Genomic DNA, 13763 nt, shown 5'->3' with positions numbered 1-13763 from the left:
GCATTTGCTATTGACCATGATGTAGATGGCTGTGTGCCTGAAACTTCCCCATGTTCCGGTCCACTTGGTAGCCACAGCCATTGACGGCTCGCAGTGCACTATCACGGATCGAGAGGAGTTCCTGAACGACCCCTTTAATCATGACCTCTTCACTCAGCGCAAACGGCTAGTGAGAGCGACAGCGTGCCTGAAGCCTAGACTTCCCAGCCTGCGCGGCAGCGGGTAACGCAGTGAGACGAGAGATCTGCTAACCTCAGGCCCATGCAAGCATGCAGAACCCCGATCGTTGACGTAGCAAACACCATGACATGGACGTCGATCGTACGATACCTCGCATTGCGTCCTTGGAGGCATCCGAGATGCGCTATGTAGAGACAGCTAGATGTGTATAAGAACACCCGGGTTCGTCCACTTCACATTCATCATCCAACTCAAACATCTTCACAACTTACACACCACACTTCCAACCACCCACCACAAAACCTTTCTCCACACACATCAACATGTCTGCCAACCCTGGAAACGTCGTCGGAGGCCACAAGGCCAACCTCAACAACCCCAGTACGTATTCCACTTCCTCTTTTCGAAGCTCAAAACTGACATACTCCAGACACTTCCGACGAGTCCAAGCAGCACTCAAAGGAGGTGCTCCAGGAGATCGAGAACGGTGGTGACGCCAACGCTGTTTCCTCCTCCGGTGGTGACAAGAACCCCAACAACGTCGCCGGTGGCCTCAAGGCTACCTTGAACAACCCCAACACCTCTGACGAGGCCAAGCAGAGTGCTAAGGAGAGGCTCGGCCAGGAGTAAGCAGCTATGAAATCTTGATAGAGGCCTTGATGCCTATGGGCGGATCGAAGAGGAGGGAGGCATTAAGCCTAGACTCGCGACCCTGATCGTGCAGCTTTACCAATAAATGATACCAACAACACAATCCTGATCATCTGTATCTTGTCATGAACCCCTCTTATTCGCACACCTTTGCATGCACGTGTGCACCATACTCAAGTGTGTTATCAATCCAGAGCCAACTCTGCCTACTCTTGCTCCTTCCTAAGCAGCCCCATGACAACCTCGACCACCCTCCTAAAACCCTCCATCTCTTCCTCAACCGTTCCTCCCATACCCGCACTCGCGAAGCTTGAAGAGTTGCCCACATATACCGGCTTCCCCGTCTTGCGTGCGAGCACCTTGGATAGCCGAGTCGCGAAGTCTAGCGTTCCGCCGTGGGTGTAGAGAGGAGTGCTTAGGGTTTCGGCAGGTTTGGCTCTCTACGAACACGCGTTAGCACATACACTCGGGAGGATGAGAGTATTATATGAGGTGACTTACATTTGGCATCGCGTATACGAAAGAACCGAGTGGTGCAGAGGACGCGGATTCGGCAGTCGCGGTGGTGAGGAAGAGCAGTAGGTTTGGGCCATTGTTGGTGAGCTGGAGGTAGATGTTCGTGTGTGGCGCCTTCGGGAGCGGGAACGAGACTTCTATAGGCGCGCGCGACGCGTTGGTATCTGTAGTTGAAGCAGCCATTGCGGGTGTTGGCAGCGAGTGTGGAGAGGGAAGTTGCGATGATGGCCGGAGGCAGGTGGGGCAACATCGCGAACCTCACCCGCGAGATTATCCCCGCGACAAGGTCCTTGCGTGGGAGCGAACTCAATTAGTATTGCACACCACTACGGGTAGCTGTTCAATTCTAGTATCACGACATAGTCAAGGGCCACGAGTTTCCCTTTATATCACTCGCAGCCCACAAACTCCAACACTTAAGACAAGACCGTTGCGCAAACACGCCAAAACATAAGAAAGAGCCATAGGAGTAAGCAAGAGGTGCTGCAACATTGATTTGCCTCATAAAACATGGAACCGGAGATGCAAGAGCCCTACGACCCCTCCAACGACCCAGAAGAACAAAAGCTCATAATCTCAGTTCTAGACTCCTTCCGGTACACACCCACATGCCTCACCAATGCAAGCCAAAAGCCAAAAGTACTGATATTGTAACAGCTCATACCGCCGCCTCGCTCACTATAACGGAACACACCTCCGACGACGCGCCTTCTACTCCCTCCCACAAGCCCATTGGACACTGCTATCCCGGCCACCCTTCTCTATCCTATCAACACTCTCCCAAGTAGACGACTTAATCGACAGTAATGCTGAATTAGCTGAAGCCATCTTTGTAGCAGGCTTCAAAGCCTTCTTAGCACCCACTCTAGATAGTGAATGGGTCGCTTCGATAGTCCCTGAGAAATATGCACACGACGAGTACAAGATCTTCAACATCGTCATGGACGAGCTAGGAGCAAAGACCAGCCAAGGCGACGCGGAAAAAGCGCGAAGTTGCGTAAACCAGTTCTGGCGTGAATGGAGTCAAGAAGGAGCAGTCGAGAGGACCAAGTGCTTCGATCCAGTTGTAGCGGCGCTGGAGCAAGAGTTCGCGTCACGCACTGGAACAACCTCCGATTCAGATCGCGCGAATCTCAAAGTTTTGGTCCCGGGTGTGGGACTCGGTCGTTTGGTCTTCGATATCTGCAGTGCTGGATTCAGCGTTGAGGGGAACGAGATCTCGTACCATATGCTCATGGCGAGCGCGTTGGTTCTGAACGAGACTAAAGGAGCTGGGCAGTTCAAGATTGCTCCTTGGGCGCTGAATAGCTCGAATCATATCTCTCGGGAGGATCAACTGAGAACGGTCACAGTGCCGGATGTACATCCAGCGACCGAGCTGGCGAAAGAGGGGACTTCGAAAGTGCCGGCAAGTGAGCGAATGAGTATGTCAACGGGCGACTTTTGCGTCGTGTATGGCCGGGAGGATTACGCTAGCGAGTTCGATGCGGTAGCGACCGTTTTCTTCATTGACACTGCACCGAACATCATCCGCTACATCGAGGCTGTTCACAACTGTTTAAAGTCTGGTGGTCTCTGGATCAACCTTGGTCCTCTGCTGTGGCATGCGCCACCACAGAGAGACGAGGGCGAAGACGAGGCAGCAGAGGATGAAAGGAGAAGAGCCGACGTCGATGCAGGAATTGGTGATCCCGGCTCGGTGGAACTCACAAACGAGGAGGTGGTAGCACTGGTTGAACACTTTGGTTTTGTGATGGAGAAGGAAGAGCATGGGACCATTGAAACGGGGTATATTTCCAACACGCGCAGTATGCTGCAGTCTACATATCGTCCATCTTTCTGGATAGCAAGGAAGAAGTAATGAACCACTTGCACACGTATATCACAGATAACTCACAGTACTGTTCCGCTCGAGCGTCTCATCACGATGTCACAGATGTTGATGTCACGTCGGCAGAAACAGCTTTAGTTGTAGTGATTGTATTGTAAATTGATCGTTCACGAGAAATGGCAAAGTAAAGTATCAAGAAGAGGGGAACCTGCTGCCTAAGCCTCGAAACCAAAGCAAGAGCGAATATGGTATCATGCAACAAATATACAAAGAAATGCAAACGAGAAACCAATTCGTACGCTCAGTTGGAAAAACTTCTGACAGGTGTATAATGTGACAGAAGGTCAGAGACTGGCATGACAAGCCTACGAAGGTGGCAATAGAACTCAGGCGACCATGGTGGGACCTTTGCCTTCAGACCCACCCAACCGAGCATTGGCATGTGCAAGGCTAGACTGTGCAGCTTCTTGGAGCTGCGTCTCTACATTCCTTTCCCGTTCCCGCTCGTGGGGGGTATTGCGGCCCGATGGTACCCTTGCATCGTGTGAACCATCGCGCTGCTGTGGGGGTGGTTGCGAATGCTGGTCTGACGGATGATGGACTTGCTGATGCTGCGGAGTGTGCTGACCGTTACCGTGCGGCATGTGTGATGGCGTAAGCCCATGATGCGAAGGACTCATCATTGCAGCGGGACTCGCCGTGCTCGCGCGGTCGCCACTCTCGTGGTCACTAGTCTCACTCTGGCCATTGCTGGTGGTGCCAGGTGGGTACGTGTATCCGCCGCGCAACTCTCCTTCTTTGACCTCTTTCCACGAGCATTTGGCATGTTTCTTCGTACAGCCAACACATGCTGTGAGATTCTTCAGACAGTCCATGTGTAATCTCCGGCAGCGATCACACGGTGGTATTATGCGCTCACCCTTGGCCAACCCCTCCATCCTGTGTACCATCTCAACCTTGAAAGGGCCTCCATCGTCCTTTTCGGGTTGCTGACTGGCGCGTTGACTTGAGGCGGGAAGCAGATTGGATGGAGTGTTTGGTATCGGCACGGGCGAGTTCATCATGGAATGCAGCTCAGACTCGTTGAGGGGTTGCGATGGTCTTGCAATGTGTTGCAGGGAACCCTGAGGGCCATCTGCGGGCTTGGGAACAGCCCTTGTGGGTATCGCTGCCGGGGTGGAGGGGTGAGAGTTGGTATGGCTGCCTACGGACGGCCTTCGCACATCAGCTGTGCTACTGGGGGGCTGCGAAGACGAACTCCGGCCATTTGTGGTGTGGAACTTGGCTAGCAATTCATGCCGGGTGGATGATGAAGTGCCATGGCCGCGGCTATGACCGTGGCTGTGACCGTGACCGTTGGCTTCATGGTGTTGACGCGCATTGACAGCGACAAAACCACCGCCGCCGCCAGGTGATGTCTGGGAAGCCTGAGTGTGCGGTTGGCCGTGCGCCTGGCCGTACCCTGAGCTCGGGGCGCTCGAGCTGCCACCATTCATAAGGGCGACATTCGAAGGGCTTGTGGGCCGGGGAATGGTAGGCGCTGGGCTCGCGGTCGCTCGTCGATCGAGGATAGCCTGCTTACGGCCCTTCAGTCTGTGGTTGAGCTGCCGAGTGCGGGCAGCGACTGCGCGATGTTAGCCAATGTCGATGTTGGTTAGTGATGGTCGGTCAGACTCACCCTGATCGGCAAGTGAACATATCTGACTGAGATTCTTCTCCAGTATCTCCATTGTACCCAGCTCCTTCTCCTCGTCTTCGATGATGGGCTGGGGTGGAATCATTTTTTGCGGGATGCCAGATGAGATCAAGACGAAATCCTCCTCTGAGATTTGGACCCTACACTGCTTCGTGTAGAACTGGCAGACGCGCACGCCTTCGCTCATCTGATCCAGCTGGAACTGCTCCGGCTTGTTGCGCGCAAACTCGACCACGTCCAGCCAAGTCACAGTGGTCCCATCCTTTCCGTGACTCTTGAGCACGCGCGGTGGTCCGTCGAACAGCCGCTCGAATCGCTTGATCAGGATGGGTCCTAGTGGTCTTGCGCCCAGGTTGCAGGCCATGCTCTCATGGCGATCGAGCACGCCCTGGTAGTCGCTGAGGACTGAGAGGATGTTGGGTAGGGTGTCATCGTTCGTGATCAGCGGCAGGTCCTTCTCGAGGTGTCGTGCGAGGTAGTTGATCTGGAGGTGGTTGTGGGTCTTAGCGGCTTTGGGGACAGGCGCGGCCGCAGCCAGGTGCATCTCATGCGAAGGACTGCGTTTGCGCTTGAGGTCGGCGGGCAGCGGCGGCGCATGGTGTTGCGGCGGATGCGACGACATGGTGCGCTCAGCCGCAGCGTGCGAGTCGGCGGTGGCCATACCTTGGCTTGGGTGGGAGGGATACCAGGTTGGTGATTGCTGCGAGGGCGGAGTGGACGGATGGCAGAGATTCGAGGGTGGAGCGGAGTGCGCTAGGCGATGAACAGCTCACAGCTCAGCACACTGCAGGCGCTCGCGTCTAGTCGCGAAGGCCCGAATTACAGGACAAGATACATCACGCAGAGAGAATCGCAGCGAGAGATGCGAGGGCGCGGGTGGAAAGCCAAACGGCTGCTCGGTGGCTGAAGTGCTCCGAACGGAAGGCAGAGGGGCGGACAAGGGAAGGCACGCAGCGCACCGGAAATAAGAAAGAGCTTTGCAGCGTACGCCTCCCACCCAATCAATACGCGTCTGCAGCTAGCAGCGGCCCCGGCGCCGACCTGCAATGAATGCGCATCGCTGATGATTCAGATTCTGCCGACCCGACCACGACAGCCACTGAGCGCCCTGTCACGGGCGGACAGTCACGACAGCCTATTTGCAGACGCCCGCAAGCCTGTGGCAGAAGTGTGTGAGGTGCCGTCTGAAGAAGAGGCCGGCACCGAGCACCCCGGGCTGGCGTCGTCGTCGTCTGGAGGGATGACGAAAAATGCCGCAGGCCCACGCGTCCTGGGTGAATCTAGCTGCTACGATGCAAGCGCCACAGCACGGCGGAGGTCTGGAAGCATGGCGGAAATCATGTTTCCACCCCTGCGTCGCCTGACACCAAAGCCACGCACGTGACCGGAATGTGGGGTGGGAGGAGCCTTTCCCGGAGCGGCACAGACCACCACCTCTTACTGGGCGCGGCTGCTGCACGTCACCACAAGCTTCAACATCCAAAACGCGTCTCTCCCTCTCCACGCTACTACCATGTCTGAGCGAGGCGCATTCCGGGGTCGAGGCGGAGGTCGGGGCGGCGACCGCGGGGGTCGAGGTGGCGGTCGTGGCGGTGCACAAGCGGGCGGTGCAGGCGGACAGACTGAGCGCCCGAAGAAAGAGAACATTCTTGACCTGAGCAAGTACATGGACAAGCAGATCACCGTCAAGTTCAGTGGCGGACGTGAAGGTATGCAGGGCAGGACAATTGGGAAGGAGCGCTGGGAGCTAACCTCTTGCAGTCATTGGCACGCTCAAAGGCTACGACCAGCTCATGAACCTTGTCCTGGATGAGGTCAAAGAGGCCCTGACTGGTATGTTCTTAAACATCGCGTTCAAATTGACAAAGCTGACTTGACCCAGACGAGGACGGCAACATCCGGTATCGCAAACTTGGCCTAATTGTCGCGCGCGGCACCCTTCTGGTCGTCATCTCGCCCGTCGACGGAAGCGAAGAAATCCCCAACCCGTTCATACAAGAGGAGGAATGAGCAAGAGATGAGCGATAGAGATTCTTCAGACTTAGGGCGAATTGCTCTAGGCAGAGCAGCGGCGAGGATCTGGGCCCGGGGACGTTGCACGGGCAGTGATACCCAGTACGATACCCACGAGGCAGATGCAAAACGCAATCACGACACAGATGTGGTGTCCACAAAATTACAGCTTGTCAGAGTCTTTATGCTCTTGAAGCCAACGGCCAATCAATACACAAAACTTATGAAGTCTGGTCAAAATCATCACTTAGATGATCGAGTTCAATTCTTTGAGACACGAAATCGTACGGTCACATCATGAAATTATGGATAGGCTCACTACAGAAGCCTTACTGACTTTGGAATACTTGCGGCTGACCCTACCAAGCAGATTATGTCAATCGTCGCGATAGGTGTTGACTACATAGCTTCTATTACCAACAGCGAACGTGTTCTTGTCGTTAGCCCTCTAGATCTGATTACTTCCGGGATTTATTTCTGCAGTCAAGAGTTTGTTTTCGACTCTATCAACGTCATCGTGCTAAATGTGTGTCGGTCGATCGCAACGTCGGAATGTTCGGAATGCTGTTCCGACACTGCTCCTTTCACTCAACACAACCCCTCACCCTTTCACCATCGGCGATCACCAAGCAAAGTCTGATCGAATCGCAGGACACCGGATCAAATTGCCGACGTCAGGTACCCGCTCTTCTCAGCAGAGCCCATTACCACAGATGGCTGAACTAGCGCAAGTCTGCATGACGTCGAGTTGATGTCAAAGGTGGTGACGCTATCATATGGGATTATAGAAAGCCCATGATGAAAGTTTACTTCACATAGCACACGACACTCATCTTTCTACCCAACAATCTTCATATATATCCATCCACTACATTACTTTTCAAAGCTCGCGATTTATATCAAATACACATTGCAAACATGAGCCAGAACCAGAACCCCGACGCTGTCAGCGACGGCCGTCAATTCGCTGGACACGTCGCGCCCAGTGAGCCCCTCATGAAAGGTGGTGTAAGTACATGCAGACCTCCCTCGACATCGTTGCAGAATTTTGCTTGACAGTCTTCTGAACCCATCGGAGCCTCCGTCAACACTACCAAGCTCCAAAACACATCATCGTCGAACCCGACTAACAAACCTAGCACCAACCCGGGAAGCTCGTCGGCAACGACGCCGTCCCCGAGTTCAACGCACAAACCCTCCCCGCCGGCACCGCGCCAGCATCCAAGACCTTCCAGCCCAACCCCGACCTAAACAACCAGAAGATGTACCACGACGCCTCCGACACCCTCCAAGGCGCCACTTCAGGTGACGTCCACACTGGTCTCGGTCAGCCAGTCCAAGGCCAAACATCGCAAGAACTCCACGATGGTTCCAGCAAGGGCCAGGGCCTGGCCGGCCTGGCTAGCGGCGTCAAGGACCAGACAACTGGTGGTGATATCAGGGAACTGAAGGATGACCCTGCTCATGCTGCTCAGAGGAATCTTGATGATGTGCCTACTGGTCAAAGGGGTAACGTTGGTGGCCCCCCTGCTGAGGAGAGGGAGCCTTCATCTGCTTAGGTGCATTTGTTCACGAAGGATGATTGTATGTGCGTATCACTTTTAGCAACGCTGTATTGATCAGTCTTTGCTGAAGTGTAAAAGTTGCCTTGGATGCTATAAGAGCCCATGGCTAGATAGAAGTAATGAAATAAACGACTAAGGATACTACATGACCGTTGACTTCCCTGGTGAGCTGAGGGAGGGTTTTTTGTATTCACCAAACACAAGCTTCATAACCCGTGGGAAAATGCAGTCGACCCCGTCAACACCGTACCACACAACTCGGGAGTCTTTTCGAAAAATTCTTGAAGCAGTTCAAGCATGGTAGTTTCACTCCCTGGATAATGTTACCAGACCATTCCGTCGAACAAAGTCATCGATGTACATACCTTGTGGGCCAACCACGCCGATGGCACCTGGGAGGTATTCTACATTGCCCGTGACTGACGAGACATACGGATACTGGCCATCTGCAACATGTGAGTAAAGCGTTGGAGAACGCTTCCATGGATCGTGGCTTACAGGGAATAGTGAAGAACGGTAGGCCCGCAAGAACAGGTATATGGCTTGGCTTGTAACCAAAACCTTGCTTCTTGATTGCACCTTCTTCCAGTGATCTCCTACGCGAGGTCAGCTTGTTTTACCTCCTCCGTCACATACTCACTTACTTATGATATTCATGTCGATACATAGGTTCCGTATCTCCACTCGCGAAGATGAGCATCTTGTCCAAACTTTTTCCATCGGATGGCGGCGGTAGTATTGCAGTACGTATCCAGTCCCTAAAGGTGTCACGCTCCTTGACGGCTTGCTCATATTGTTCTACCGTAAGGTCCTTGCCAAGAGACCTGACCGAACGATTAGCTCAAGTTTACCCCGTCTCCACCGTAATGACATACCATTTGTACTCGATATAAGGATCGGCAAATGCCTTCTTATGGAACTCCTTCTTGTAGTCTCGTGCGAATGTCTGACAATTCTGATAGCAGTCATATAGCTGGATATGAGCAACAGTCTGCTATGAGTGTCAGCAAATGTGCGAGAGGATAGCAGCGGAGACGTTCACGGTATCTAGATAATTCTTCAGTGAAGCTCCGCCAGCGATGCTTTGCCGCCTGAATAGGCCATCTATATCGAGCTTCTTTCGCTTGACCTGCAGGAAGTCTTCCAAGTGACGCATGAAACGCCCTGTATGGGATAGATACTTGTTTTGGCATTCAGAAAAGATATCAGTTGGGTACAATAGCTCGATTCCGGCCGCGCACGTTGGCTTGGTACTCTCGCGAGCACATAGCGTTCGAGACATCGTGGTAGCCATCTGAATGCTACGCGTGAAGAATCCGATAGTGTCGAGTTCTCTGTTCGTGCGTCAGTCTCATTTTCAGGTAGGAGTAAACTCTTCATGCTTACTTTGACACTGGTACAATCCCCTCCGTCGATATGCCACCTAAGGATAGGCGAAGTCCAAATAAGCCGTGATCGGCTGCAGGGCCTACTACGCTTCCAAATGCTACAGGCGCATTAGTCCGATAGAAGCTTCGAACGAAAAGTGAGCTTACTATCAGTCCCTAAAGTGGCATCTATCCAGTCATACGCTGACACAGCTGTAGCGCTTCCTGTGCTACTGCCACTAGGTTCTTGATACCCATCGCCCCTAGGATTAAACGGTGCAGAGTAGTCAATCCAATCCCGCGCATTCTCTCCAGAGGCGAATTGGACTGTCTTTGTTTTGCCTACAATAACTGCACCTGCCTCTATAAGCTCTTGAACACAGGCGGCGCTGCGTTCTTTCTCGGGATACAAGGTCTGGTAGGCCCGGCTGCCAGCGCTTGTTCGCACACACTTCAGATCGATGTTGTCCTTGATGGCTATCCTCATGCCAGATAGAGGCTTGGATTTGGAGGGTTCGTCGTAGTAGCAACGGCTAGGGACTGGAATCGCAGCTGTTCCAGGGATGTTGTACCTAGGGACAAGCTGTCAGCAGAGCCAGCTGCGGAAGAAGCCTCATGTTGTTGAGGCAAGGGGGTGGGTACATACTTATCTTCTCCATGCTCATCAGCCACTACCGGATACTGGAAAGCTTCGTGCGCGTCGTCAAACAGGCGCCATGCCTGACGAATGCCAGCGTTGGAGGCAAAGTATGGTCCACTGCGGAAGCTAACTAGGTCTCTAGTTGAGTTCACCACCACGGTGTGGACGCTTCGATTTTCCCACTCTTCCGGTATGATGATGGTCAAATCGTCCAGGTCGGATTTGGTGTTTGCAAGACACAAGAAGTACACGTGTTGCAGGAAACGCTTCTTGAACACATCGTCTGTTTTGAGCCAGGACTCAGTGGTGGAGAATAGTTTGCCTTCTGACGCATCCATCACGTTCTCAAGAACGAATAGAGTGATTGGAACAAGTCCGTCATTGAATTCAAGCTCGCTGCCAAAAATACACTTGCGGGAATCTGGAGAGATTGACGTTAAGCGTGATGGTATGTAGTACGGAATCGCTCCGACGCGAGTCAGCGTCGCAGTAGGAGTGGCAGACATTATGACGATTGTTAGCTCGCATGCGAGTGAAGAATATGCAGAGGTATATCTGAGAAGTCATCCAGGCATCAGGAGAGGTCTACGAAAGGTGTGAGTATTTTGTTTGTACGACATCCGCTGTTGGTCAATGCATCTCGGGTATCGTACGTTCACCTTCCTGTGTGAAGAAACTAGAAGAGTTGTTTGGCCTTGCAAACGCAAGAGTGCTCGAGCAAGATGGTGCAGTAAGCGTGTTACTATGATGCTACTTAAACATTAAATTATCTCCTGCTGCCCTGAGGACCAGACAGGATGCATCCGTCAGCACACTCCGGATCCGTGCTGTTGTATGCGATTTGCCCTACACTGCCACCAGGCTCGATGCTAGGGTCACGCGGGCTCTGGAACATACGTCCAGTCTCTGGTGACAGTAGCGTCTCGATGATATCGCCGAAGGGGTTGCGGATATGAGCAATGGGCTGGCCCTTGGTGACCGGCTCGTCGACTTGTACAAGCCTCTCGACAAAACCTCCGTACTGCGACCAGGTGTCGTGGAAAGTGGTGATCATGTATGTGTTGCTTAGATCGGGCTCCACGGTCTCGTTTGTGCCCGTCATCTTGAGGTCGACCATGACGCGGTTTACGTAGTCGACTACGCGGTCGATGAGGCTGTTGTTCCAGACCTTTGCTTGTCCCATTTCTACCGTGAGCGAGGGGATGCCATAATCGACAAAGGTTGTCTCGATGGAGCCTGGCTCACCAGGATCGATCTTGAGGGTATCGGGTTGGAGGAGTTTGGCGAGGCGCTCGACGTAGGGGAGGCGGAAGTCGGAGTAGCACCATAGCGAGGTCTCTCCGCCGGAGCTGGGTGTGTCTAAAGCATGTTAGCTGCGTTTTACCAGGCATTGAATTTTATGAGCTTACGCAGGTCAATGCCAACGTCAACATTTGATGTGTTGGCCCAGATCTGGTTCCAGATGTTGTACGCCAAAATATCAGGACCACTGCCTCCTTCCATGGCCGAGACACCTGGGAAGATGCGGTTGACGTTTGTGAGAGAACCACTGGCGCCAGAGGTGAAGTAGTTTCGCTGGTTGAGGTAGATACCCATGGGGTTGACCGTCGGAATACCAATAACTGCGTACACGTTAGCAATGATCTCCATGAAGATTCATAGTACATACCTGTGCCATTGAGCGTCGCGACTTGGTCCTGGAGCTGCTCGAACATGCGCTGAACCACGCGAACTGGGTTCAGCTCATCGCCGTGGATCGAAGCCGAAAGCGACAGCTTCTTGCCCGTGTGCAGACTCTCCGGGGTTCCGCGCGCAACCATGATGGGGATATGCACGGGGTGTCCGCCATTGAGCTCGCCAGCTCGCATGTAGTACTTGGAGACGGTTTGCGGAGGCACGTCAGCGAGGTCGAGACCGCTGATGACCGGGACGCCGTTCACGACATCGCCCGTGAAGTTTACAGCAGAAACGCTGCCGGCGAGGACTGCCGTGGCTGCGGCTACGCGAGAGATGAGCTGCATGGTCGCGTTAGTTGGCTGAGGCTACGCAGGTACAATTGACATGGCCGACTCACCAGCTCTGCTTTATAGTGCTGACTTCTCGCGATAAGAGACCAGCCATGGTAGTTCCACGGTCCATACTAGCTCCGCTCTTTGCGCAAAGAGGAAGGTCCACATGGGTTTTGTCCACTCGAGTGACGATGCCCAGAGGCGACTGCATGCCAATGCTCGGCGCGCCTGGAGGGCCGAACCCAAGTTCGCGGATTGCGGTGCAATTTATCGTGGCATGAGGCCGGTGCCTGGCGATCATATTGTGCCGGATACATGCGGATAGTCACAAGTTGAGAACACAATGGCTCTTAAGGCAAAGTCGTGTTCGTGGACATCGAGCTGATATTGTGGAATCCGTAGCTCACGCGAGTCATGTAGCGCCGGTATCGATAAGCTCACTGTCAGCACTGGACATCACGGTGACCGTCAGACCTTCAAGCTTTTCACCAATTTCGGCGTATCGGAAGTATTCATGTTGTACCTACGAACCTCATCTACATGTGACCTTCGCGTTCGTTAGCCACGCGTTGACATGATCGCTCCCGCCGTTCGTTACGCTCGCCATAGCTCATCCCATTGCTCCTGTCTTGACCTGAAGTCTTCTATCTCTTGGGCTGAAAAGCCACAGCGTTCAAGCTCTTCTTCTATCTTTAGCTCCCCCGACTTCTTCGAGCAGAAAGAGAACAGGGAGGACACTGACGAGATTGCGCGAGTGACGATGTTACGCTTTGCTTTGGGACGTGGAGGGAGGTCCGCTGGGAAAGGAGTGAAATAGTACGCGGGATTAATGTTGTTTGCCATGTCTAGTGGAGTAAGTTGAAGCGTGTTCTAAGAGAAGTGTCAACGACGAAGCGATTCGAGCCGTAACGAGAGGGCTGTAGCTCTAGAAGTAGCGAGAACCTCACACTGAGCACTTGATTGTAGGAGAAGCACGCAAGTGAAAGCTTCATACGTCAGTCGCAGAAGCGCCTGCCGCCTATATACACCTCAGACAAGGGAAACACCAAACAGGTCTTCAGACTATACCACGATGGGAACTTGCAAAGTATCACACCCCCAATAATGTAGGCTCTAGAATGTTCAATCTGTTTCTTGTATTTGGTGCATACTTACGCGCAATCTCCTTAGCTGCGCATAAAGCACTAGTAGCTCCCAAAACCTGAGCTCTCGCAAAACATCCATGTTCATACGATGCTAGACTTTAGACATGCCTTGCCATACGTCCGTAAGTATCCCCGTTCATCTTCATAGCT

At 53.3% G+C, this 13763-nt stretch overlaps 7 protein-coding genes across 7 annotated transcripts; 4 read left to right on the top strand and 3 right to left on the bottom strand.

Moving 5' to 3' along the window:
- Positions 1-503: 503 nt before the first annotated feature.
- On the top strand, positions 504-810 carry J4E78_010795 (uncharacterized protein; the record flags this gene model as incomplete). The annotated part of the gene is made up of 2 exons (XM_049371371.1): positions 504-561; positions 611-810. The coding sequence occupies 2 exons, from the start codon at positions 504-506 to the stop codon at positions 808-810; spliced, it is 258 nt and encodes an 85-aa protein (XP_049216936.1).
- A 227-nt stretch (positions 811-1037) lies between these two features.
- Positions 1038-1530, bottom strand: J4E78_010794 (uncharacterized protein; the record flags this gene model as incomplete). Its single annotated transcript, XM_049371370.1, has 2 exons — positions 1038-1271; positions 1333-1530. The coding sequence occupies 2 exons, from the start codon at positions 1528-1530 to the stop codon at positions 1038-1040; spliced, it is 432 nt and encodes a 143-aa protein (XP_049216935.1).
- A 327-nt stretch (positions 1531-1857) lies between these two features.
- On the top strand, positions 1858-3208 carry J4E78_010793 (uncharacterized protein; the record flags this gene model as incomplete). Its single annotated transcript, XM_049371369.1, has 2 exons — positions 1858-1943; positions 2005-3208. The coding sequence occupies 2 exons, from the start codon at positions 1858-1860 to the stop codon at positions 3206-3208; spliced, it is 1290 nt and encodes a 429-aa protein (XP_049216934.1).
- Positions 3209-3564: 356 nt separating this feature from the next.
- On the bottom strand, positions 3565-5535 carry J4E78_010792 (uncharacterized protein; the record flags this gene model as incomplete). Its single annotated transcript, XM_049371368.1, has 2 exons — positions 3565-4802; positions 4857-5535. 2 exons carry the CDS (start codon positions 5533-5535, stop codon positions 3565-3567), a joined length of 1917 nt encoding a protein of 638 aa, XP_049216933.1.
- An 852-nt stretch (positions 5536-6387) lies between these two features.
- On the top strand, positions 6388-6884 carry LSM7 (Sm-like protein lsm7; the record flags this gene model as incomplete). The annotated part of the gene is made up of 3 exons (XM_049371367.1): positions 6388-6583; positions 6636-6707; positions 6757-6884. 3 exons carry the CDS (start codon positions 6388-6390, stop codon positions 6882-6884), a joined length of 396 nt encoding a protein of 131 aa, XP_049216932.1.
- Positions 6885-7805: 921 nt separating this feature from the next.
- J4E78_010790 (uncharacterized protein) lies at positions 7806-8446 on the top strand (the record flags this gene model as incomplete). The annotated part of the gene is made up of 2 exons (XM_049371366.1): positions 7806-7895; positions 8027-8446. The coding sequence occupies 2 exons, from the start codon at positions 7806-7808 to the stop codon at positions 8444-8446; spliced, it is 510 nt and encodes a 169-aa protein (XP_049216931.1).
- Positions 8447-8758: 312 nt separating this feature from the next.
- Positions 8759-12480, bottom strand: J4E78_010789 (uncharacterized protein; the record flags this gene model as incomplete). Its single annotated transcript, XM_049371365.1, has 10 exons — positions 8759-8898; positions 8951-9048; positions 9097-9276; positions 9328-9398; positions 9495-9616; positions 9988-10352; positions 10466-10880; positions 11357-11818; positions 11869-12081; positions 12129-12480. 10 exons carry the CDS (start codon positions 12478-12480, stop codon positions 8759-8761), a joined length of 2418 nt encoding a protein of 805 aa, XP_049216930.1.
- Between the last annotated feature and the right edge of the window lie 1283 nt (positions 12481-13763).

Source organism: Alternaria triticimaculans (genome assembly GCF_023758025.1).
Source record: "Alternaria triticimaculans strain BMP 0046 chromosome Unknown scaffold_39, whole genome shotgun sequence".
NCBI classification, from domain to species: domain Eukaryota; kingdom Fungi; phylum Ascomycota; class Dothideomycetes; order Pleosporales; family Pleosporaceae; genus Alternaria; species Alternaria triticimaculans.
Note: the sequence above shows the minus strand (reverse complement) of the source record. Positions and strands in the feature narration are given on the sequence as shown.